The 25,207-nt window shown below is 41.7% G+C and overlaps 2 protein-coding genes and 1 pseudogene across 2 annotated transcripts; 2 read left to right on the top strand and 1 right to left on the bottom strand.

The window, feature by feature from the left end:
- The first annotated feature begins 270 nt into the window (after positions 1 to 270).
- Positions 271 to 6,836, top strand: seta (SET nuclear proto-oncogene a). Its single transcript, XM_020489740.2, has 8 exons — positions 271 to 665; positions 1,793 to 1,850; positions 2,776 to 2,918; positions 3,009 to 3,112; positions 3,215 to 3,328; positions 4,894 to 5,064; positions 5,774 to 5,902; positions 5,996 to 6,836. The coding sequence occupies exons 1-8, from the start codon at positions 593 to 595 to the stop codon at positions 6,017 to 6,019; spliced, it is 816 nt and encodes a 271-aa protein (XP_020345329.1). The 5' UTR covers positions 271 to 592; the 3' UTR covers positions 6,020 to 6,836.
- A 5,740-nt stretch (positions 6,837 to 12,576) lies between these two features.
- On the top strand, positions 12,577 to 19,510 carry gle1 (GLE1 RNA export mediator). The gene is made up of 16 exons (XM_020489741.2): positions 12,577 to 12,831; positions 13,107 to 13,358; positions 13,469 to 13,627; positions 15,367 to 15,515; positions 15,657 to 15,717; positions 15,811 to 16,065; positions 16,220 to 16,445; positions 16,572 to 16,684; positions 16,841 to 16,910; positions 17,047 to 17,189; positions 17,389 to 17,579; positions 17,759 to 17,888; positions 18,012 to 18,116; positions 18,216 to 18,298; positions 18,428 to 18,491; positions 18,633 to 19,510. Exons 1-16 carry the CDS (start codon positions 12,733 to 12,735, stop codon positions 18,699 to 18,701), a joined length of 2,169 nt encoding a protein of 722 aa, XP_020345330.1. The 5' UTR covers positions 12,577 to 12,732; the 3' UTR covers positions 18,702 to 19,510.
- Positions 19,511 to 19,552: 42 nt separating this feature from the next.
- On the bottom strand, positions 19,553 to 24,596 carry LOC109895771 (prostaglandin E synthase 2-like; annotated as a pseudogene).
- Between the last annotated feature and the right edge of the window lie 611 nt (positions 24,597 to 25,207).

The following is a 25,207-nucleotide window of genomic DNA, read 5'->3' as shown; positions in this document are numbered from 1 at the left end:
TTGTTGCATCGTCCAGAAACATACATGTATTTTACATTGCATATGTTTGCATTTTCAAACTAGTTTTCATTGTGAAAGTAGATAAAAGCGTTATCAAAAGCAATCACCTTTGCATTTGAAAACAGAATCCTACTCCCTACGTCACTTTTGTTTTGAGCCGACCTCGCCTGGGCTTTGAACTAGATGCCTGGTTCCAAAACGAATGCAATCAACTTTCACCCGGTGTAAAACACGACTGCCCTGTCCAGATTAATCGAATCCCCTTAGTATATGCCAGCCCTGTGTGTGTGTGACCTCGCCTATCAGAAAGCAACACTAGAATCGAGCAAGTAGACTTGTCCTCGAGAGGCGGAGCCCGGTTGGTTCCATTTGCTGAGGCGCGTTCGTAATGAAAGGGAGCGCGTGAGTGGGCTTGCCTTGAGCTTCGTGGTGTCTGACTTACTCGTTTTTTATTGTGTAGAGGAGGGCTGCACACGTTGTAACGGTACACAGAAATCTTAGGTAGAAATAATAATCTCCTGTTCGGAGAGGACAGAAAAAAACGAATTCAGTGTTCTTTTCCGAAGTCTGTTATTCACAGCCTTCGAAAAACATGTCGGCATCGGCGGCAAAAGTGAGTAAAAAGGAGCTGAACTCAAACTATGACGGCGCGGACGAGACCTCCGGTAAGGAATGGCGGCCTCCAGTTAACCGCCATTTTCACTTTCTTTATTAGTTCTATTGAAATGTACAACTTGAATGCAAATGAGTTCACAACTAGTAATGTGTTGTCCTTGTGCTTTTCAATATGAATCTGCCTGGTTCTGGGTGCAGTCTGTATTGTCTGCCGTGAGTGCGTAGTTCTAGGTTCTACTACGTTAGACCGGTGATGGAGGCCATGTTAGCTAACTACGTTAGCAACATTTCATAGCTAGCTAACGTTACCTAGTTAATTGTTTAATCAATGAATATCCTGTTCAGTATTTTATTTTGTAAGTCTAGTCCTTGGTACTGTAAAAGCAACTGTACAACCATTGTTATAATAGACAGTGAATTTGATTGAGAATTCATGTTTTCTAGGTTGAATGAAACACCGTGGCCTTGTTACTTTGTTGTTGTTCTAATCCGCCATAAAGCTAGCCAGCGAATGTGATATTTGAAACATGGCTAACTAGCTTAACTTATAGTTAGTGAGCCGTCGTTTTCGAGAAGTAGGCCATTGGAAGAATTATATGCGTTGATTCAACAATGCAGGGTTAGTTATAAACAAATAACTTGTGCATAGTTTCGATACAATGCAGCTAACGTTAGTTAGCTAGCTGTAAGTCAGTGTTTGGGAATCGAGGCACAGAGTGCAGTGTGCGGACTCCCACATTCAAACCACGCGGCCCTCGCTGTAGCCAGCAGGAAGAACCGCCGTTTACAAGCTGCTCTGAAATTGCTAGTTGCAGAGGTGTTGCTAACACTACGCGCACACATTTCAGTCATGCATGGTAAAAATCATTTGTTGATTATGATTGATGTTTTCGCCCATTTTGCACCCCTTTATTCAGACTACAAATCGTTACCAGCTCACTCCTGCAACGCTTTTGCATCCATGGACCTGAGTGAAGCTTGGGAGTTCAGGGTCAATTTCAAAACAAGAACATTAGCTCGTAACTTTTTTGTTGTTGGCTATAGCTACATCTTTGACTATTGGCAGGTAAATGTGCAGAAACTTGATAGTTACTATTTAATGTTGATGTATATCACCAATGCACTGCACCGAGAGTCACTACAATATTTTCTGACATTATTGCATTTCTCATTACAGAAAAAGAGCAACAGGAAGCTATTGAACACATTGATGAAGTTCAAAACGAAATTGACAGGTAAGCCATTCAAGTTAGTGTATATCTGTCAGTATTAATCAAATTCGTGTTTAACTGTGTGACAATGTGATTGATATACGTTTTTTTTTCTGCTGTAAAAAAGCCCTTGGGTGGGCAGCCTAAGCAAGTTTTTTTCGAGGTCAGTTTATGCCCGAACTGTCATTTTTTTAGTGTATGTATATATTAGAGGTCGGCCGATTTTTAGAATTTTTCACCGCAGATACCGATTATTGGAGGACCAAAAGTATGACACGTAATAATGACAATTACAACAATACTGAATGAACAATGAACACTTATTTTAACTTAATATAATACGTCAATAAAATAAATTTAGCCTCCAATAAATAATGAAACATGTTCACTTTGGTTTAAATAATGCAAAAACTGTGTTGGAGAAGAAAGTAGAAATTCAATATGTGCCATGAAAAAAGAAGACTAACCATTAAGTTCCTTGCTCAGAACATGAGAACATATGAAAGCTGGTGGTTCAATATTCCCAAGAAGTTTTAGGTTGTAGTTATAGGAATTATGACGTGTCGGCCATTTCTCTCTACCATTTTGTATTTCATATACATTTGACTATTGGATGTTTTTATAGGCACTTTAGTATTGCCGGCCTAATCTCAGGAGTTGATAGGCTTGAAGTCATATACAGCGCTGTGCATCAAGTATTGCTATGAGCTGCTGGCAAACGCAGTAAAGTGCTGTTTGAAAGAATGCTTACGAGCCTGCTGCTGCCTACCACTGCTCAGTCAGACTGCTCTATAAAATATCAAATCACAGACTTAATTATAAATATAAATTGATGTAAAATGCTTAAAATTACATGTATACATCACTTTCGGGACAAAAAACACCACCGTAGCGTAGCCCCTTTTGATCGAGGAAAAACCCTGATATACATGTACAATCTTCTTCACAGACTGAATGAGCAGGCGAGTGAGGAGATATTGAAGGTAGAACAGAAATACAACAAACTCCGTCAGCCATTCTTTCAGAAGAGGTCAGAACTGATCGCCAAAATCCCCAACTTCTGGGTCACAACATTCGTCAACCATCCGCAAGGTGAGTTTCTTTAGGAGGCTGACACGGGATTTTACCACTGGAACCTAGAATGCTCAGACGTTCTGACTGTTTAAATGTTTCCTCCTACAGTTTCTGCCCTTCTTGGTGAGGAAGATGAGGAGGCACTTCACTATCTGACCAGGGTGGAGGTTACGGAGTTTGAAGATATCAAGTCGGGCTACAGAATAGATTTTGTAAGTGAAGGTTACCATCATATTGCATTCATAGGATATTGCATTAATGGCATCAATATGCCATTTATTGGCTTAATTAAAATGATTTATTTTGTCTTCCAGTATTTTGATGAAAACCCATACTTTGAAAACAAAGTCCTTTCCAAAGAGTTCCACCTGAACGAGAGTGGAGACCCATCATCAAAGTCAACAGAAATAAAATGGAAATCAGGAAAGGTATTTCATATCACCTCTTTTCACATGCATGGAAATATTGGAGATTCTTTAAAGGTGCAATATGCGGAAATCGCTATATTTCCTGGTTGCTAAATAATTTCAGTTCTACACAAGCAATGTGTAGAGAATACCTGTACCATCTAAACCGATGAGAAATATATATTCAGTAACCCAACATTGCATTTTCAGCAGGTATACATTTAGACTAGCTTTCAATGAGTGACAGATCAATAACTCGCATTTCTATGTGAAATTGGTCTGGTTGCCCAAAAGTTTACATATTGCTGCTTTAAAAGTACAGCATTTGGCAGAAACAAGTAGGGCACTTACACCAATATGTTGACCAGACTTTTTTAACACTGCGTATCTGAAATATGGGGGGGAGATATCTCTGCAGTTGCATATAGCAAGATTCTTTTTGGTTAATATACATTTTGTCATAAGTATTGATTTCAGTGGAAAGCTATATGTATAAGTCGACTGTGGGTAGCGTTAGCTGACTGTACTTGTGCCAAAACTCTGGTATTTTTGCCTCCCGGGTGGTTTAAGGCACTGCATCGTAGTGCTAGTTGTGCCACTAGAGACTCTGGGTTCGAGTCCAGGCTCTGTCGCAACCGGGAGGTCCATGGGGCGACGCACAATTGGCCTAGTGTCGTCCGGGTTAGGGAGGGTTTGGCCGGTAGGGATATCCTTGTCTCATCGTGCACTAGTGCCTCCTGTGGCGGGCTGCACGCAGTGAACGCTGACCAATTCGCCAGGTGTACAGTGTTTCCTCCAACACACTGGCTTCCGGGTTGGATGCGCGCTATGTTAAGAAGCAGTGCAGCTTGGTTGGGTTGTGTTTTGGAGGACGCATGACTCTCGGCCTTCGTCTCTCCCGAGCCCGTACGGGAGTTGTAGCAATGAGACAAGACAGTAACTACTAACAATTGGGCAGAAAAAGGAAAACTTTTTTTTTACTCTGGTATTTTTAATCATATCGCTAGCTTGTTCTCCATATTTTTAAATAGTGAACCAATATGTTTTTGTCACTTATTAGCCTGACTGATTAAAACTCACTTTCTCGTGCTCCCTCTTCAGCAGACATACAGTGAGCAATATGCTTGGAACATCAAGTCGCAATAATATGGCAGTATTTTTTTCGCAATAAATGTAGTTTCAAAATGCATATCGTATCATGAAGTCCCTTGAAATTCCCAGCCCCAACCTGAATGTTGTACCTCGGTGTTCATAAATAATTTTGGTTTTCATGCATATATGTATGTATGTGTATATATGTATGTATGTGTATATATGTATTTATGTGTATATATATATGTATATATATGTGTATATATATATATGTGTATATATATATATATATATATATGTGTATATATATATATATATATATATAGCTCAATTCAAATTGTATTTGTCACATGCATGTGTTAAGCAGTTATTGCGAGTGTAGTGAAATGCTTGTGCTTCTACTTCCAACAATGCAGCAATATCTAACAAGTAATATCTAACAATTTCACAACAAATACCTAAGTTGGTTTGTTACCCCTGTGACGTCTCTGAAGGACCTGACAAAGCGCTCCAGCCAGACGCAGAATAAAGCCGGCAAGAAGAGGCAGCATGAAGAGCCAGAGAGCTTCTTCACCTGGTTCACTGATCACTCAGATGCTGGGGCAGATGAGCTGGGAGAGGTCATCAAGGATGACATCTGGCCAAACCCCCTGCAGTACTACCTGGTAAGTCTCCAACAGTGGTGTAAAAATACTTTAAAGTACTACTTACATCGTTTTTTTGTGGTATCTGTACTTTCCTTTACTAGTTATATTTTTGACAACTTCTACTTCACTACATTCTTAAAGAAAATAATGTACTTTTTATTCCATACATTTTCCCTGACACCCAATGCTTAACAGGACAGAAAAATGGTCCAATTTACATACGCACTTATCAAGAACATGCCTGGTAATCCCTACTGCCTCTGTAAATTATGTGTGAGGGTTGGACTGTGCCCCTGGCTATCCGTACATTTTAAAAACAACAAAATCGTGCTGTTTGCTTTAATATATAGAATTTGAAAAGATTCATACTTAAATATATTTTAGCAATTACATTTACTTTTGATACTTAAGTAGATTTAAAACAAATACTTTTTGACTTTTATTCAAGTAGTATTTTACTGGGTGACTTTTACCGGTCATTTTTTTATGAAGGTATCTTTACTTTTACTCAAGTATTACGGTTGCATACTTTTTCCAACACGTCTCCCAGGCCTAGCACACCCTGTTATCGATGTTCTTTTGATTTTGAATAGGACTTGTTACCAGCTCTTTGACTTATGTCCATTGTGCAACTTTATTATTCCTTCTTTGGATGTCATCCAGGAGATTAAGTCTCCTGTGTAGATGAAGAATGTATAGTTAAAATGTTGGCTAATTTGATTGGCAGGTTCCTGACATGGATGATGAGGAAGCAGAAGGTGAAGATGATGATGACGAGGAAGGTCTTGAGGACATTGATGAGGAGGGTGATGAAGATGATGGAGAGGAAGATGAGGATGACGGAGATGACGGGGAGGTATGCCCTAGATAATTGCTTAATTGGCTATATTGAATAGTGTGATTTGTTATTATGGTGTTGCTGATTTTTTTTTTCCTTTATTTTGTTTAGGATGATGAAGGAGAAGATGACTAAACCGAAAAATTACTTCTACCAATACCCTTTCCTATTTTCACCCAATTTGGTTATCCGCCCATATTTGGGAGCAAGATTTTGTATTTTTATTTTGTGCTTCGTCGTCTCATTCTGAAGCCTCACTCCTGTCTGTGCCATGTTAAGTTTCTTTGTCTCATCTAAAAACCAATGGCAAATTCCTGCCTTGAATTGTATGTACCACCCCAATTCCCAAATTCATCTGAAGAAAAATAAAAACTTACAAAAAAATAGAATCAGCATGCCATCTTGAGTAGAATTAAATAGCAATTTATATATATATAATTTTCTTGCAGTTAAAGGTTGTGCTAAATGAATAAAAGCCATGGTGCAGTGACCTAGCGCTAGCAGACCCCTCTATAGTTTTTATAATTTTGTTCAGTTGGCGAGTAGATCCCTGCAAATAATGCCACCCCCCTTATGTGGTTAAAAGTTAACAGAAAATACCAGCTTATTCCCATCACTTGTAATGTTTGGGGTCAATGCTGGGGTAGGGTAAAGGGATATCTTGGGGTGCTGGGGTGGGTGGGCATTTTGACACCATTACTATATCTTTTTTTTATTATTGTTTTACAGACATCCATGAGATGTGAAAGTACATTTTTAATAAACAAAACAAAACTTTAAAAAAATGCTTGTAAATTTGGGCCCCCCACTGCTTCATGGAAAACAACCTGTTATCTCATGGAATTTACATCTAATCACTGTTTTATTTTCCGCTGGGGGGAAATAATCATCTGTTTTAAACTTAAAGGTGTACAACTTGTTTTGTTACAATAAAACTTAATGTGTACACAAATGTGTGTGACTCTTCTAACCAACCATAGTATTCAATTGTAGTGATTTATCTAGAGCCAGTAAACTACATTGATGTTAAATGTCTGGCGGTTATGGCTAAAATGGTGTACTTGTGGTACTGGACCAGTATATTATTGTTACTGACAGTTTCTTTTATATTTCAGAAGTGTATACAATCACAAGAAATACGACATGCTGTGTTGGTGCCACTTTGTATTATGAAAATGCAAAAGTTAATTGATAGGGCCAGCTGAGCCAGGTATCCTTTTGTAACTTTGAATGCAGGCGTTGTCAATTTCTGAAAGATTGGAGTCAGGAAGTGTTGATGGTACAAGGATTTAGCAATCGGTTTAGTTATCAAAGCCCCAAATGTGTGCTCCGATTCCTTAAATTGCTTTGGCCGTTACGAAACAAACAGCATAAGGTAGGTGTATGGCATTGGTGCCTTCAATTTAGAAAACCCTCACTTGGTTGCCAGACACGTTTGATGGATGAGACTAGACACATCAAAATCATGCCGAAACCTATTTAGCTCTCAACCCACCAAGGTGCGTGTGACCGCTGTCCAGTATACCAGGTGAAATGTCTCCGCCGAAAGTCATGTCTGTTAGTCCGGAGGTGGTTCGAACCGCTCGACGGGCACTCTTAGTTTCCCTATAACTATTATGTGAGAGGGCGCATGTCGACAGTGAATAAAGTTGCCAATTATTGTCCGCTGGACCTGCATAACAAGTTTATTTTAATTTAACCTTTAACTGGAACAAGTCACCAAATCCCTCCGTAACACAGGCTTTGACGAGTATTATCACACACAAATACAGTGAAACAAGTGTTTACAGCCGACGTTCGGACGGTTGTCTCTGCTGGCCAATTTATGCAATGATACCCGTTACTCTTTCATATGTGTGCAGTCATGCAGATCAGGAACTAGCGAGTTCGGACGAAACAGTTAAGAAAATAAATGGTGCTTGCTTAGGACGTTTACAACCAATTCATATAAAATTCTAAATGTATCCCTCAAATTTGGTTCGTTTGAGCACCCCATGGCCTGGAAAACTACGTCGTGTTTACAAGGATGGTCGAATGAGTTGTCGCGGTCTACAGGCAGGAGATATTTTGCGGTAATTATACGTGTTGCGGAGGATTTCCCGTTGCTAATGGCAACGTGAATTAGAACGTGGGTCAAACGAATGTTCTCCAATCACCAGACCGATATCTTTAGAGATGACCGGATCCGATCCCTTCGGTAGAGATTTAACAGGTAAACAAATCACTCACTTTTGCCAAACCAGTTTTTATTCATAATCCGGTTATGAATAAAGAACATCTGTGAGATTTAGCTTGCTGGACATGCATGGAGTGATCATGCTCCCGGGTACTGTTCTTATCTCAGGTTGTCTTGTGACTTTCTAGCAGCTAGTTGCCCTACTAGTGCAAATTATGTTGTATCGTGTGCTCCAACTCTAGATTAAGTTATTGGTTGAAAACGCGTGTACACCTGAAGAGAAGAGCTGCACTGAAAAGACGCCACAGGTTAGTAAAAGTTTAGTCAGAGTTATAAACACTGATTCAACCTTTGAAATAAAGTGGGCCTATAACAGTTAAGCCATGACTGCCAATCAAAGAGGTGTACAACATCAAAGGGGATATTGGGCACCTCTGTGCCATGGTCCCCTGGATGCTGGACCCAGGAAGAACCTCCACTCAGATGACACAAGTGGGAGGTCCTGCAAGTAAATGATTTGCTCCTCACAGATACATTTTCATCCAGTGCAATGAACATAGCTTATATTTCACATTTATTAACATACATTATTGCTCACTATTCCCAAAGATATATCACGCACGATATCATTAGATATACTACCAATATTGATTTTCATGACTCTCAGGGGCCTTCATACTGTCTACTGGCGCACCAGTCTGAGTATCTGAGTGCATGCCAGCATGTCATCGACGAGCAGGAGGAGGATCTGCTGGATTCCACCAAAGACCTGGTCCTTGGAAAATTGAGATAACATCTTCCTCCAACACTCCCAAAGAAAGAGGTGGGAGACTGGCCACAACAGGTGTGGAGTAATATCATGACATGAGCACATTTAGTCATCATGCATACGTTTACAAACATTCACAAGACAATGTAAAAATGTGTGAGGCAGTTTAGGACTAGCTTGGTTTTAATCTTTCCATTTCATACAGGGCTGAGTCGGGGACTCTACATGGGGAAAGAGACATGCCACTGAGGAAGCTGGTAGAAGCAGAGATTGATGGGGTGGCAGTAGCCACACAGTTGACAGCCCTGAATGAGGCTATGGGTGGTGTGAAAAAGGTGAGCTGCACTCTCTGAGAATTCTTCAGGGAGTGCCATGAACAAAAGGTACTCTCCCCAATACATGGACTTGCTTAGATTGACACGGTGTCAGTGTCTTTGCAGGAAAATGGAAAATGACAATAAGAATTGTGGTCTTGTATTTTGATTGGAAAAACAACAATGATTTAATACTGCAGATAGATTGTAGGTGCTATCATTTTAATTGTTTGCATAATTTCCAATCCCTTATTTGAAATGTTTTCCCTTTATACTTCCCCCCTTCTCTACCATCCCTACCCTAATTGGAGTAAACTAACTGACAACAATACTTTTACTGCTACTTACAGCTATTTCGGTCACATCTACGGTACATGTAGTTAAATCATTAAATATTCAGAATCTCCTCTCTCTTCAAGTGCTGGATTTTCACCCACAACAGCCAATCCACCATTCATTCAGATCTTAACTCCAACCCACCGATGTCCACAGATTAACCCATCTTTCCCAGTATAATGCCATTTTGCTATTTCCTTTTGCAATACATCCCTCCATTTTACTATGATGTCTTACTGGGGTTCCTGAACCTCCCTATTTGTAAAAATGTATACCGATATTGTCTTAAAAATAAATGTTTCACCCAAGAGTATAATGATATTTGAACTCTGATATTATGACATAACAACCATTCCTGGACCTGACTCCATAAGCGAGCCACCGATGGACAGTACCAGAAAATATGTTCTATTGATTCTGTTTCCTTGTGCACAAGGCTGACTGTTCAATGCCCCATATATTGAGCATTCTTAAAAAAAAAATATTGTATTCATTGATAGACAGAATCATTGAGGACATCAAAGCAGAGGCAAGGCCTACTGGAGAGACTGGCGGACAAAGAAGCTGAAAAAGTGGTGTGTATCCATGACAGAATTTTCCTTTCACTCTGTGTGGTGCATATCCATTATCATAGATGATATTTCAAATGTGGTTTCTGCTTTTCTGTCTCTCAGCATCTTGCTGCAAAACTCAACAACAAAGGAGATACAGCAGGAGGCACAAAGGAGATACAGGCCCTGCTGGACCAGTTGGAGGAGCTGAAGCAGCAGAGTGAAGAGAACAAAGAGAGTCTGAAGCAGGCAGACCAGACACAGAGGCAGAGAGCAGAGCACAGTGACGATTCAACCAGACAGCTCTCTGCAAAGCTGCTGGAGAAGGTCTGACACATACAGGTCCTCAGGCTACTCTCACGGGTTGACATGTGGTGTTTGGATGGAAACAAGGGGGTTGGGTGTGATCCTGTGAATTATATTATATGGGAGGAACACATGTAGATACATTACCAAGTGGTCCAAGTGTCACACTTAACAAGCGGCCCAAGTGTCACACTGCCCTATGTATTTGTGTGCCATCATTCAGGAGACTATGGTGGCAGAGGCTCTTTTTTCAGCTGAGAGCTGGTGTTGCCACCACTCCAAAGAGGTGACTGCAAAGAGGCAGCTTGAAGTGGAAATCACTGTTCTCAAGAAGTGTATCTCCTCCTACTGCTCCAGCAGGGCCTGCTGTATCTCCTTTGTGCCTCCTGCTGTGCCTCCTGTTGTATCTCCTTTGTTTTTGAGTTTTGTAGCAAGATGCTGAGAGCCAGTAATTGTGACTACCATGAGGCATTCAAGACATGTTTCATTTGAATGATTCATAATGGTTTGTCTTTGGAAAATTACCTTGTAATTTTTTTAAAGTTTTAAAGTTGTCCAGAACCTTGAAATAAGTGTATTTTGCTGGCATTTCTTCCAGTCTGATTACTGCATTATGTGTTTTATTGTCTGTGCAGCCAGGTGACTGAGATGACTGCACAGATCCACACTGTGGTGGAGAAAGGCCGTGCTGAGACGGTTGGGCTCCTGATCCGGCCGCACCGCTTCACCTCTGACAACTCCGTCAACAAACTAGAGAACCAGAGACTGAAGGTAAACATGTTTCTCTGTCAGTCATCAAGTGTAATAAACTATAGAATATCAAACCTTGATAAGGACTGAAGATGACAAACCATTCTGTAACTTTGAATGTCAGGTTATTTGTGGATCTTCTTTTTGAGACCACCCTGTCTGCTGCAGAGTAGAACCTGACACAGCCCCAGTCTGAAGCGCAGCAGCTGAAGAGTTCAGTCAAGAAGCTAGAGAGCCAGGTGGAAAACTATAAGAGCAAGGTACAGTTGATCAGCCTATCGGAGTGTCGGCTGTACTTCAATCAAGGTGTTATAATCCAGCTATAATGCTGTATGCTATCCAGTCTGTAGCTAAGATTTTGAATTGATATGTGACAATTGTGCTGCAGGTTCAGAGGGCCCGCTTAGAGTCAGAGGACTACTGCTTAAAGCTGGAGATCTCAGAGACGAATCACAGCACCCAGAAACAGCTTGAGGAGTAGGTCCGGGAGTACAGCATCCTCTCCAAGCAGCTGGAGCAGCCCCTCAAGGCCAGACAGAGACAGGTCTGTCTTACTACTGAACATCACTCAAATACCTGTGCAGTCTTTCAGTTTATGCTTCAGTGTCAAGATTTAAATTTAGCGTTAAAAAAAAATATATATATATGTTCTTTATTAAGTGTCAACTTGATAATTTTGGTTGGACTTCTTCAACTTTTATGTGGGTCAGAGCCTACAGCGGGCTTTATTCAAAGAGGTTCAGCCAGGCCAGGGCTCTGGACCTGGAGAGCCAGTTGGGACTCAGTAGGACAGAGCTCAGTCAGTTACGCAGAAGCAAAGAGGATGTGAGTGAGACATTTTAACCCAAAGACCTGGTTTTCTAGAGAGTTATCTATATGTGTTATACATTATACATCCAATATCTAGTAAAATATTTGTTACAACTTTGCAAACAATTGCAATGGACAGGAATACTATTTATACAAACTATAAAATCTAAACCCCATAATAAGGAATGATACAACAACTATGATAACTCTGTCAAACTGAATTGATATGGAAGTCCTTCTTTCTTTGCAGATGGAATGAATATTCTGGAATCAGTTGAGGAACCTGAAGGAGAGACTGGAACAATCTGACTCCACAAACCGCAGCCTGCAGAATTATGTTCAGTTTCTCAAAGCTTCATATAATAATGTGTTTGGTGGCTCTGTCCTATCAAGCTCTCGACACACACACACTCACCAATCGGATTGAATATTCTTAGAATTATATTGTATGAGCTGTATGAGTTATATTTTTTATATTCAGTTGAAATGTACTGTACTGTTTAACAATAACAAATGCTTAAAATGAGAATGGACAGTCTGGTGTGTTTCACAAACAACAAACTCAGAAAATGAAGGAAAAAAATCTAGATAGTTATCCAGCTTTTACACACAGTATTTAGATGAACATTGTTCACAACATGTTACGATTTTACCCATTATGAGGGCAAAGTAGCTTTGAGGATAAACAGCCTCGACTCGGAACCATAGATTTATCAGAGCCGGAAATGGACCACGTCGGAGTTTGACATTCAGTGGCACTTATACCGCAATCATCAGCTAGCCTAACAATCACCTGTCTCTTAAAGTGTTTGTCGTGTGTTTATTTACACGCCAAAATGCCTGCTGAAAGTTTACGATGGGATACATTGGAGGCCTTGAAAAACTCACCAAAGGGAAGACTGAAATACAACCCAGACTGGCTCGAAAAGGGGGAGGTAATGAACGTTAGCATGCTAGATAACGGCTTCACATATATAACGTTAGCTCAAAGGTTCAAAGTTGTTTCGCATGTTCTGCATTCGCTAACTGACAAAAACAAAGTTACAACATCACCAATATAATTATTAGCCCTCTACCTAGCTGGACCATGGTATGTCTACGATTTCAGTATTCTATCCAACATTGGACACGTTTTAAATATGCATTTAATTTGATTAGATATGTGATATAGCCTAACGTTACTGGTATGATCCTTTCTCGTCCCCTGCAGGATATTTTGTCAGGTTGTAATGAAGCTCCTAGCTTGTCCCCACTCTCTGGGCTCATCTTGAAGAGGCTTAACATGAGCCCTCGAGCGCTTCAGAAGACCTGCTCATTGGGCTCTGCTTCCACTGACCCAAGCACAGGCCTGTCTGAGGAGGCCCCAGTCTCCTCAACCAGCCCCTTCCCTTCAGCCAATGCTCAGCCCACTCCCCTCTCTTCTCCACTACTGGTCCCCAGGTTGAAGAAAGACACAGAGCAGGCAAGTCTCTTTCCCGCTTTGTTTATACCATTATGTAACTCCCTCTGCACACTATTTATTTTACATTCGTATGAGCTCACCACATTTGTCTTCATATCAATCCACCGCAGATTGTTGGTGATGAGGACAGTGCCCCAGATGCCAGCAACAATCTCAGTCCAGTCACCAACCCCATTCCTTCTCCCACCATCTCACTGCTGTCTCCCAGGGCAACTCAAATGGAAGGATGTATACGCATTTGTGAGGAGAAACATCGTGCCAAAGCTAAGGTTGCAAAATATTTTTTCTTTTTTTTCGTAGTTATTTTGTTCATGCATCAACATGGCATAATAATATATTGAATGCATTAACAGCAATTACCGTAACCAAACCAACATTGTAGATTAGAATGGTAAATGTGATACTGGTGTGCCATCCCCGCGGCCTCCGCAATGTATTAGTCCACTCAGACAGGCGTGTACCATAACAACAAAATATATACAGTACCCGTCAAAAGTTTATATACACCTACTCCTTCCAGGGTTTTTCTTTATTTTTACTATTTTCTACATTGTAGAAAATAGTGAAGACACAAACTATGAAATAACACACATGGAATCATGTAGTATCCAAAAATTGTTAGAATAATCTAAAATCTATTTAGATTTGTTTATGTAGCCACTCTTTGCCTTGATGACAGCTTTGCACACTTGGCATTCTCTCAACTAGCTTCATGAGGTAGTCACCTGGAATGCATTTCAATTAACAGGTGTGCCTTGTGTTAAAAATCCATTTGTGGATTTTCTTTCCTTAATGCATTTGAGCCAATCAGTTGTGTTGTGACAAGGTAGGGGTGGTATAGAGAAGAGAGCCCTATTTGGTAAAATACCAAGTCCATATTATGGCAAGAACGGCTCAAATAAGAAAAGAGAAATGACAGTCCATTACTTTAAGACATGAAGGTCAGTCAATACGGAACATTTCAGAACGTTTCTTCAAATGCACTCGCAAAAACCATCAAGCACTCTGATGAAACTGGCTATCATGAGGACCGCCACAAGAAAGGAAGACCCAGAGTTAACTCTGCTGCAGAGGATATGTTCATTAGAGTTACCAGCCTCAGAAATTGCAGCCCAAATAAGTGCTTCACAGAGTTCAAGTAACAAACACTTCTCAAGATCAACTGTTCAGAGGAGACTGTGTGAATCAGGCCTTCATGGTCAAATTGCTGCGAAGAAACCACTACTAAAGGGAACCAATAAGAAGAAGAGACTTGCTTGGACCAAGAAACACAAGCAATATCCTTTGGTCTGATAAGTCCAAATTTGAGAATTCTGGTTCCAACCGCTGTGTCTTTGTGTGACGCAGAGTAGGTGAAGGGATAATCTCTGCATGTGTGGTTCCTATTGTGAAGCATGGAGGTGATTTTATTTAGAAATCAAGGCACACTTAACCAGCATGGTTACCACAGTATTCTGCAGGGATACGCCATCCCATCTGGTTTGCGCATAATGGGACAATCATTTGTTTTTCAACAAGACAATGACCCAAAACACACCTCCAGGCCGTGTAAGGGCTATTTGACCAAGAAGGTGACTGATGGAGTGCTGTATCGGATGACCTGGCCTGCACAATCACCCGACCTCAACCCAATTGAGATGGTTTGGGATGAGTTGGAATGCAGAGTGAAGGAAAGGCAGCCAACAAACTACTTCAAGACTGTTGAAGCATTCCAGGTGAAGCTGGTTCAGAGAATGCCAAGAGTGTGCAAAGCTGTCATCAAAGCAAAGGGTGGCTACTTTGAAGAGTTCCCACATGTTTAACACTGTTTTTGATTACATGATTCCATATGTATTATTTCATAGTTTTGATGTCTTGACTATTATTATACAATGTAGAAAATAGTACAAATAAAGAAAAATCCTTGAATGAGTAGGTGCGTCCAAACTTTTGACTGGTACTGTATATATGGCATTATGTTAAGCTAGCATTTCATACCTAATCTAGACTCTTGAATGTCCTGGTGCAGATGGAGCTGAGTCTGAGGCAGGAGCTGCAGGAGAAGCTGGTGGCCTCAGTTGCGAGTCGTGAGTCGGAGCAGCTCAAACGCTTTGAGGAGTTAATGGAGCTGAAGCAGAGACAGGAGTACCAGAGTATAATGGACATGATGGAGAGAGAGTACGCCCTGCTAGTTTTTATCTCTAAAGCATAATCGTCTCCTTTTCACCCACCAATATGCTGCTGTCCCTGTGACAGAATTGAAAATGTGTTAAATGTCAAGAATCTTCATTTGCTGCTTGTCTTTCTCTTGTTTAAAAGAACACAAGAAAGCATTGGGCGCCAAGAAAAGTTGAAAGAAGAGCACAAGAACAGAATAAAGGTATTGAAAGTTTAACCATTGGAATTTCAGAAAGCAAAATGCAAAACAGTTGTATTTAGATACAGGTTTAAAAACCTCCTCCGCCTCTCACAGATCCTGAACCTGCGCCTGCGGGAAGCGGAGCAACAGCGTTTGCGGGAGGTGGAATTTGAGAGGCAGAGACAGGTGGAGGGTAGGGAGAGACTGCGTGCTCTCAATGCCATCCAGGAAGAGATACTTCAACTCAATCAGCTCCTGGAGCCGGCCGCACCCACCCAGTCAGGCCCCTCCCCTGATCTCACATCCTATAGCACCCGTGCCAACCAGCTATGCTCCCAGGTGTCAGAGGTGGTGCGCATGACAGCGGAGGTCAGTGTGATTCTCTTTATCCCTCATCTATGATTGTCTTTGTCGAAGTAGACCCATGCTATGGGGGAGTGGGGAATAATATCTACTGTTTTCATCCTGTTTATGTCCTTTTTCTGTTCAATATGGGTAAGTCGTTGTGATTGTGATTGTGTAGGGGGAGTTCCCCAGTGTGGAGGACATGACGGTGGCAGAGCGGGCACTGCATGAGATGAGGTCACTGATCCGGGTGATGCAAGAGGTGGCTGCCCAGGCCCAGGAGAAGAGGAAGAAGGAGCAGGAGGAGGAGGAGGAACGCAGGAAGATGGCAATGCTGCAGGCCCAGCAGGAAGAGCAGAAGAAGAGTGCAGCTCTGTCAGCCAAAGAGAAGGCACGGAAAAAGGGTAAGGAGAGGGAGGATAAATGGATGGATGAAAGGATTGTCTTTGTTTGGTTACATAGGGTATGTACGAATGAGTGAAAGGTTAGGCAGTGAACAAGGGGTTTAAAAAGCACTTTTCTTTCCAAAGGCCTGCAGACCAAAGCTGAGCAGAGCACCCTGAAGTGGTACCAAGAGCTGCAGGACTCCGCTAACCAGTGTGCACAGTCTTTTGAAGGCTTGAACAACACCAAGGATATTCAGGTTGGTTGAAACTGTGCATGGGTGAGGAATGAACTGTGCCATTATAGGAAAATGCAGTTCCCATTATTATGATACACCTTCACATTAAAAGCTAAATTACAAACAAATGGCAACATTACCCTTTTGTTCCTATTACCTTTTACATTTGTTTTTCAGACAAAGAAACTAAGAATGGAGCTCCAGAAGGCAGCCACAATCCCTGTCAGCCAGATCTCCAGTATCTCAGGTGCGTCTGGGTTATGGAGAGGGCTCAGAGGCTTATAATGACAATCATTTTATCTATGGGAAAGTGAAAGAAGGTGAACATTGCTATAATAATCGTGAGATTGAAATTGTCTGCGCCATGTTTGTCAAATACCCAGGTTCCAAGCTCAGGGAAATATTTGACAAGATTGACAAGCTGTTGTCTGGGAGATCAGTGGTATCCGGAGGGAAGTCTGTCTCCACCTCCCAGCATCCCAACGGCCTGGACTTTGTCAGCCACAAACTGGCCGAGAAGTTTGTGGTGAGTTCACATGACCTTGGCTTGAACTGCTGGAGACACAGCACTATTGGTCTGTATTATCTCTTTACAATTCTATACTTCTTCCTAATTGCCTAACTTTTCTGTTACGTTTTATACTCCCATAGTCATACAAATAAAAGACTGTGGAGTGTTTTTTCATAGAGCTCTTAAATGCTTCCTTGTCAATGTGTTTCTCTAGAAACAAGGAGAGGAGGAGGTGGCGTCCCACCACGAGGCAGCCTTCCCCATCGCTGTGGTGGCCTCTGGGGTGTGGGAGCTTCACCCCAAAGTCGGAGACTTCATCCTCGCCCACCTTCATAAGAAATGCCCATACGCCGTGCCCCACTACCCACCTATGAAGGATGGCACATCTGTAGAGGAATATCAGAAGTCAGTGAGGCATCACACTGTTTTGCAATGCATCTGGAACGAACTGTAATGAAACAGAAATTGATGTAATTCCATGACTTTGGGTTGAAAACACCAATGCTGCATTTCAAGTGCGTTGCTTCCACAATCTAAACAAATGAGGTTAGTTGCTCTGGCTGAAGTGTTCTGTGTCCCACCAGAATCTTAGGCTACCGTGTGGAAGATGGAGGGGTGGAAGCTCAGGACAGCTTTTTGAAGAGGATGTCAGGAATGATCCGCCTCTATGCTGCTATGATACAGCTCAGATGGCCTTATGGCTCCAAGCAAGGGGTATCGACAATCCTACATTGTTTACATAACGAATGCTAATATCACTATGTCAAAGCACTTCACTGACCCCCCCCCCAATTGTATACTGTTATTAGGCTGACCTTTTATTATCATTGTGTCCAGCCTGACCCACATGGGCTGAACAACGGCTGGCGCTGGCTGGCTCAGATGCTGAACATGGAGCCCCTGGCAGACGTCACGGCAACACTCCTTTTTGACTTCCTAGAGGTGATGAGTCATCTCTCTGACACCTGTCTCCAAGGACGGTCTCTGGACTAGACATTTTATGCAGGTCACTGACGTCCCCTGTTCTCGGTCTTCCCTTAGGTCTGTGGCAACGCCCTGATGAAGCAGTATCAGGTTCAGTTTTGGAAGCTCATTCTGCTCATCCAAGAGGAATACTTGCCAAGGTACAATCGCCACTCTCAGCAGTTCAGTTTTACATCAGAAAAAAATAGTCTGCTGTAACTTTGTGGTACACTCTACCTTGGCCGCTCTGTCAATGCTCAGACTTCATGTTGTCATTTGTCCTTTCTTAGGATTGAAGCTGTCACCAGCCAAGGCCAGGCGGGCTCAGTCACGAGGCTCAAGCAGTTCCTGGAGGTGAGTGTGCTGCAAGGCCAAGTATAGCACAGTATCATAGGCACCGTTGTTTAACTGACACTGATGCACTGTCTTTAAAACCTACTGAACTCTTAAAATTGGTCAAAAATGATCCTGTGTCTTCTTTTGTCTCCCTATCAGAGTTCATTAAGAAGCAGGCAGATCCCTCCCCCCAAAGGCCAGCTGAGCTCCCACTTCTGGAGATCCTGAGTGGGGGATGGGAAAGAAGGTTTTGGACATGATGCATCAGTTGGATTCAAGGCTGCATCACCTCAGTCCACAACTCATAGAATGCACTAGGTAGAGAAGCTCAGTCTTGATGTGGAAGTTATGTTTGCAATGATACACTATATCCTGATCAATTTGCTTAATAGTATGTATACTTGGTATAGTTGGCTAAAACCAAATTATAACTGGCTTGTATCATGACTGCAACATGAACCATTTTATCCAATCTTCGTGCTAATCCTACTGCATAGTCATCTGTTGTTTTTTCTCCTTACCTTTGTTGAGAACATTATACTATTAGAGTAGTTATGTAGCTTCTTGCTGTACAGTTCAAGGCTTTTTCCCCGATTCACTGTAATGTGATTAGTTTGCTTTACCAAATTCATATGGTATTACTTATTTTAAACTGAGGGATTTCTTTCCCTTTTTTTTGTTTCTATTTGTATTTATTTTTTGTCGACTGCTTTTAGATCTGAGTACTCAATCATGACGTCCCCTATTCAAGTCATTTTGTCAGGGTCGTCCTAATGGAATGGAATCCACCAACATATGTTTATAATTTGTACATTGACATGTAATTAGCTGTTTTTATAGTGTGAGGTTTGCATTTACCACTCTGTTAGTGCTGAGCTTGTACCAAACTGTTGAGGCTGCGTTCACAGGCAGCTCAATCACAGATCATAATTGGGATGCATGTCTAAATGCAGTCTTAAAGTGAAATGAATAATACAGGTGTAACTTGTAAAATAACAATGTACGGTGTTACGTAATTAAAACACTTTTTAAAAATATGTATGCACATTAGACTGGTTAATACATAACAAGTTTGTCCAATGGTAGCTCCCAAATTATTAAACCCATTTCACTTAACACCCAGCTATATCCTGCATAATTGAGAATACATTTTCTGCTCATGACTGGAACCCTCAAACAACCATCTGAGGTAGAATAAGCAGTCAGGAAGTTAACATCCTGAAACAGGTAGCCATAATAAGATTGAGTATACTTTCCATCAAAGCATTACAAGTCTATTTCCTACTTTCATAACTTATGGAAGATCAAACCTAGAGGGAAAATTTCATGGAGTCATCAAATGTCATGTTAGCTCGTTAAAATAAAACTGGCAAAAAAATGGAACCCAAAATGCTAAGACTGGGGGTAATGTAAATTTAAAACGGCCAATTTGGTTTTACCCATGTCATACACATTGTTCAAATCTGCAGCTTTGACACTGGGGGACACCAGGTAGATGGTAAACAAGTATAAACAGCTACTTGCTGCCTGTTTTTTTCCAAAGCAAAACAAATTATTGGGTGCATTTTCACAGACAATATATCAAGGTTGGAAGTAGATTTCTGTCAATTGCAGCAGGTGGAGAAGGTCCTTAGGACAAAATGTTATTGCATTTTTCTGCCTATCATGCAGTCTTTACTTAACGCAATCCCTTTTCCCATCTCATGACATCTATAGATTTAGTCTTAGGGCTGGAAGTGCTATTGAATTCAAGTCTCCTAGCTTTGGTCAATGTTTTGAGCAGGATCAGTTGTGGTCTTCATGGCTTTCTGTAGCTTTCTCCATGCGTCTGTACCAGCTCTTCACCTTGGTGTTCTCCATCATGTCATTCCAGGCCTCAGGACCCTCCATCACTCTCAGGACCCCATACACTGCCCGCAGAGAGGAGAGTCAAGGACAATCAGCAAAACACACACTGGCTATTGTAAACAAATAGTCTCATCAGGAAATCTGCATCTTAGACAAAGTAGACAATACAAGTTCTAAGAATGCTTCACATGACAGATGGTGATGCTCTTACCAGGTCAGCCAGATTGGGCTGGTCTCCACCCGCCACCCACTCATTGACTGCCTTGTACAGATCCTGTCTCACATCATCCTGCAAGTTGTGTCTGCAGGATAGAGGCATTCAATTTAAACAGAGCTCATCACTAAGCATTATTGGCTAGTTATATACAGTGGGGCAAAAAAGTATTTAGTCAGCCACCAATTGTGCAAGTTCTCCCACTTAAAAAGATGAGGCCTGTAATTTTCATCATAAGTACACTTCAACTATGACAGACAAAATGAGAAGGAAAAAAATCCAGAAAATCACATTGTAAGATTTTTAATGAATTTATTTTCAAATTATGGTGGAAAATAAGTATTTGGTCACCTACAAACAAGCAAGATTTCTGGCTCTCAGACCTGTAACTTCTTCTTTAAGAGGCTCCTCTGTCCTCCACTCATTACCTGTATTAATGGCACCTGTTTGAACTTATCAGTATAAAAGACACCTGTCCACAACCTCAGTCACACTCCAAACTCCACTATGGCCAAGACCAAAGAGCTGTCAAAGGACACCAGAAACAAAATTGTAGACCTGCACCAGGCTGGGAAGACTGAATCTGCAATAGGTAAGCAGCTTGGTTTGAAGAAATCAACTGTGGGAGCAATTATTAGGAAATGGAAGACATACAAGACCACTGATAATCTCCCTCGATCTGGGGCTCCATGCAAGATCTCACCCCTTGGGGTCAAAATGATCACAAGAACAGTGAACAAAAATCCCAGAACCACACGGTGGGACCTAGTGAATGACCTGCAGAGAGCTGGGACCAAATTAACAAAGCCTACCATCAGCAAGGGCATTGAAGATGAAACGTGGCTGGGTCTTTCAGCATGACAATGATCCCAAACACACCGCCCGGGCAACGAAGGAGTGGCTTCGTAAGAAGGATTTCAAGGTCCTAGAGTGGAGGCACCATAGAAAATCTTTGGAGGGAGTTAAAAGTCCATGTATAACAAAGTATTGAGAAACTTTTGTTATTGACCAAATACTTATTTCCACCTGGCGCAGTGGTTAAAGGCGCTGTACTGCAGCGCCAGCGACTCCTGTGGCGGGCCGAGCGCAGTGCGCGCTAACCAAGGTTGCCAGGTGCACAGTGTTTCCTCCGACACATTGGTGCGGCTGGCTTCCGGGTTGGATGTGCGCTGTGTTAAAGAAGCAGTGCGGCTTGGTTGGGTTGTGTATCAGAGGACGCATGACTTTCAACCTTCGTCTCTCCCGAGCCCGTATGGGAGTTGTAGCGATGAGACAAGCTAGTAGCTACTAAAAGCAATTGGATACCATGAAATTGGGGAGAAAACGGGGTTAAAAAAATACAAAATAAATCCTACAATGTGATTCTCCGGATTTTTTTTCTAATTTTGTCTATCATAGTTGAAGTGTTGAATTACAGGCCTCATCTTTTTAAGTGGGAGAACTTTCACAATTGGAGGCTGACAAATTACTTTTTTGCCCCACTGTATCAGACAACCACACAAAATGTTTTGTCACCAACATACTTTTCAATCTTTTTGAGATGACGAACATAGCAGCTGCTCCAACATACTTTGCAAAGAAGTGCCAAACTTGCCCTCACGGACAATATAGTCAAAGGAGGCCAGGGCCTCTCCAGTGGACCGGTACACGTTGGGCGAGATCAGGTGAACCAGCCAATCATCTGCCCACTTATGCCATTTGATCTCCTCTCTGAAGATGGACAGTGAAGAGAAAGGGACATTTAAGCCTAGATGATGCTTGACAGAATCTATCAAGAGTAGTGATGCACAGTAGGTCTTTAGAGAGGTTTGGACAAATACATTCATTTTCATTAATAACATTGAGAATTGTCATTATGGGCAGCAGTAATTTGGCATCCACCCACACCCCTCTGAAGCCTCACCTCTTCTCCTCCTCCAGCTGATTGAGCAGCTCAACCTTCTCCTTGTCAGCAGCCTCCACCAGGGTGCGTAATTGGTCCATCTTGGCCTGTGTTCACCTACTTTCTGGAGTCTTTCTCTTTGTACATCATCTGACCTTCAGCTTCATTCACCATTACTTGTTGTTGAACTCTGTCACCTCCTTCCCCTTCTCATTGACCGCTTTCATCTCTGGGTAACAGCGCAGAATCTCTGAGATGGTTTGATCTCTGGAGGAAGAGAGAGAATTCAGAATGCTTAGTTATCATGATCAAGAAGGACCACTTTATGTAAAAAAAAAAAACTAGAACACTTCTCAGGAGGTAGCTATTTACTTGCTCACCAACTGTGTCTTCAAAGCGCTGATTATTACTGAGGAATCGTTCAGTTGCTGATAGGTCAAGAGCACAGAAGGAGAGCCATCACATGACAAGTTTTCCATCATCCCATAGACACCTGTAACTAATACCAAGCCTAGCCATCAGATCCGACCCACTTGCTTACAGGTGCACTATGGTCGGACAGGCTTCCTGTGTAGATTAAGACACTGTAGAGCCGGTGCGAGATATGTACTCCGAATTGTCCCATTATCCCCACTGTTACACAGAAGACTGAGCAACTGCTAAAAAACTAGCAGTCGTCCAATCTTCTCTTTGTAACAGTTAGGTTAATGGGACTATTCGGAGAACGCACTTCTTATCCCTGGAATGAGGTACGTTTTCCAAGCCAAATATATACAGGAAGCCTGTCTGACCCTAGTGCAGCTGTAAATAAGCGGGTCGGATCTGCTAGCTAATACCAAGCCATGCAGAGTGACTCTGTCCCCCCTTACCACATCATTGTTCACCATTAGGATTGGCATTTTTCTGTAAATTGACCACTTGATTTCCTTCCTCATGACAGGGTTGACCTCCACAATCTCATATGGAAGCCGATGGTAGTCCAGAAAAGCTTGAACTTTACTGCAGAACGGGCAGGTCTTGTACTGGTACAGGGTCAACTTCAGGCCACCATCAGAATCCTGTGGAAGACATACAAGTCAAAAACATTTTATGAACTGCAAAAATATTTTAAAAGACCAAATTTGGTTGAACGTGGATGTAACATTGGGCAAACTACATGGCAAAAGTACACCAGCCAGTAGTGCCGAATGTGGCGATGCGTTCCATCTGATTTATTAGGCAAACCACAGACAGGTTGTCAGCTGAGACAATCCACCTGACATGCTTTGCTTCAGGTAGACTATATGGACATCAATGAAAATACATTTCATAGCTAATATTATTGCCTATTACCTTGGCATCTTCTTCTTCAGCAAGGTGATGTTGGACAGACAACTGTATTGTGTTATACAAGCTAAGTCCCCCTCCAAGCAGGAACGCACTCCCCAGGACACCGCCTCCGCGCAGAGGGGTGAAGGGCAGTTTGGATCAGAATCCTGAACCGCCCGTTCCGTGTGCCCTGCTTGATCTATGCAGCGAGACCCTTGGAACCAGAGAGGCAACATTCCCTGCAAGACATGCTGGAGACTCCAAAATGTGCCAGCCGATCTTACCCACAGTTCTCGCGCAGGAAGCTGCCATCTTGATTTTACATAAATTCCCACAATGCAGTGCGTAGGGACCTGTTCAAGAACATAGTATCGATTTGCGATTTGTTGGGGTGTTCGAGAGCATCAATGTTTTAGAAGCTTAAGGTCGGGCATTCTGTAAAAAAAAATGTCTGGCTGCTACCTAAGATCCGGACAGAAGGCAGAAAATAGATATTTGACATCCGTAGGCCAGTTGTTCTTTTTTTGCCAGTCTCAGTGCACAGCTGTAAATCATTTCCTAACATAAGATAAATGGACAGAATAAATCACTGCGTGATGCTGCTATGTACACCAAAGCAAAATGATAGGATCAGGCATTATATGACCCGTCATTTGTATTTTTTATTTATTTATTTAACTTCACTTGTATGACTATTTTGGGGGAATTAAGATAGAAATTAAATGCACGAATGCTGCAATTTACTGTGTAGTTTAGACTAATAGCTGAATAGACGAGTACAGTAACTGTTGTCCTACTACAGTACATGTCATCTCAAGGTGGTGCTGGTGCTCACCACATTTCCACAAGGATAAACATACACGCAGATTTGATGCACGAGCATCACTGTGGATAATATCGTTATCAAAATGCTGGATGCTGGTGCAGAAGAAAAGAGAATATATCCTGAACATGCACGAGAAGAGATGTTAAGGTCATGAATCTGAGAGGATGATAATGCTGGAAAAACAGCTACAGTTACCTGGGAAACATGCAGTATGTGAGATGCACCTGTCCTGTCACTCTTTTGTAGTGTTGCATAGACCCACAGAATAAATAATACACCATCATGTTATTATATTATATTTTACTTTGGTAGACTATTTTAACCTGAAACCTCACTGGATGAACCCCTGACCTAAATGCATGTGAATAGTAATTTGTCAGCATGCCCATAACCCCCAATATGCTTATGACTTTCTTGGATGTGTGGATAATTCTCCCAATGGTCTACTACGCTGAAGCTGAAACATCATCCCCTCATCATCATTGAATGAGCAAACATCATTATCACATCCATAATTGGAACTGCATCTGTTAGTCAGTATCCTTGGATATGGTTTGAATGTGATACACACACACTCTCATTTTTTCTCTCTCTTGCTCGGTCACACACACACACATATACATGTAAATCCATGCACGTGTGCATACACAAGCATT

The sequence above is a fragment of the Oncorhynchus kisutch genome, linkage group LG8 (assembly GCF_002021735.2).
Source record: "Oncorhynchus kisutch isolate 150728-3 linkage group LG8, Okis_V2, whole genome shotgun sequence".
In the NCBI taxonomy this organism is placed as follows: Eukaryota; Metazoa; Chordata; class Actinopteri; order Salmoniformes; family Salmonidae; genus Oncorhynchus; species Oncorhynchus kisutch.
The sequence above is the reverse complement of the archived record's forward strand: the minus strand, read 5'-3'. Positions and strand labels throughout refer to the sequence as shown.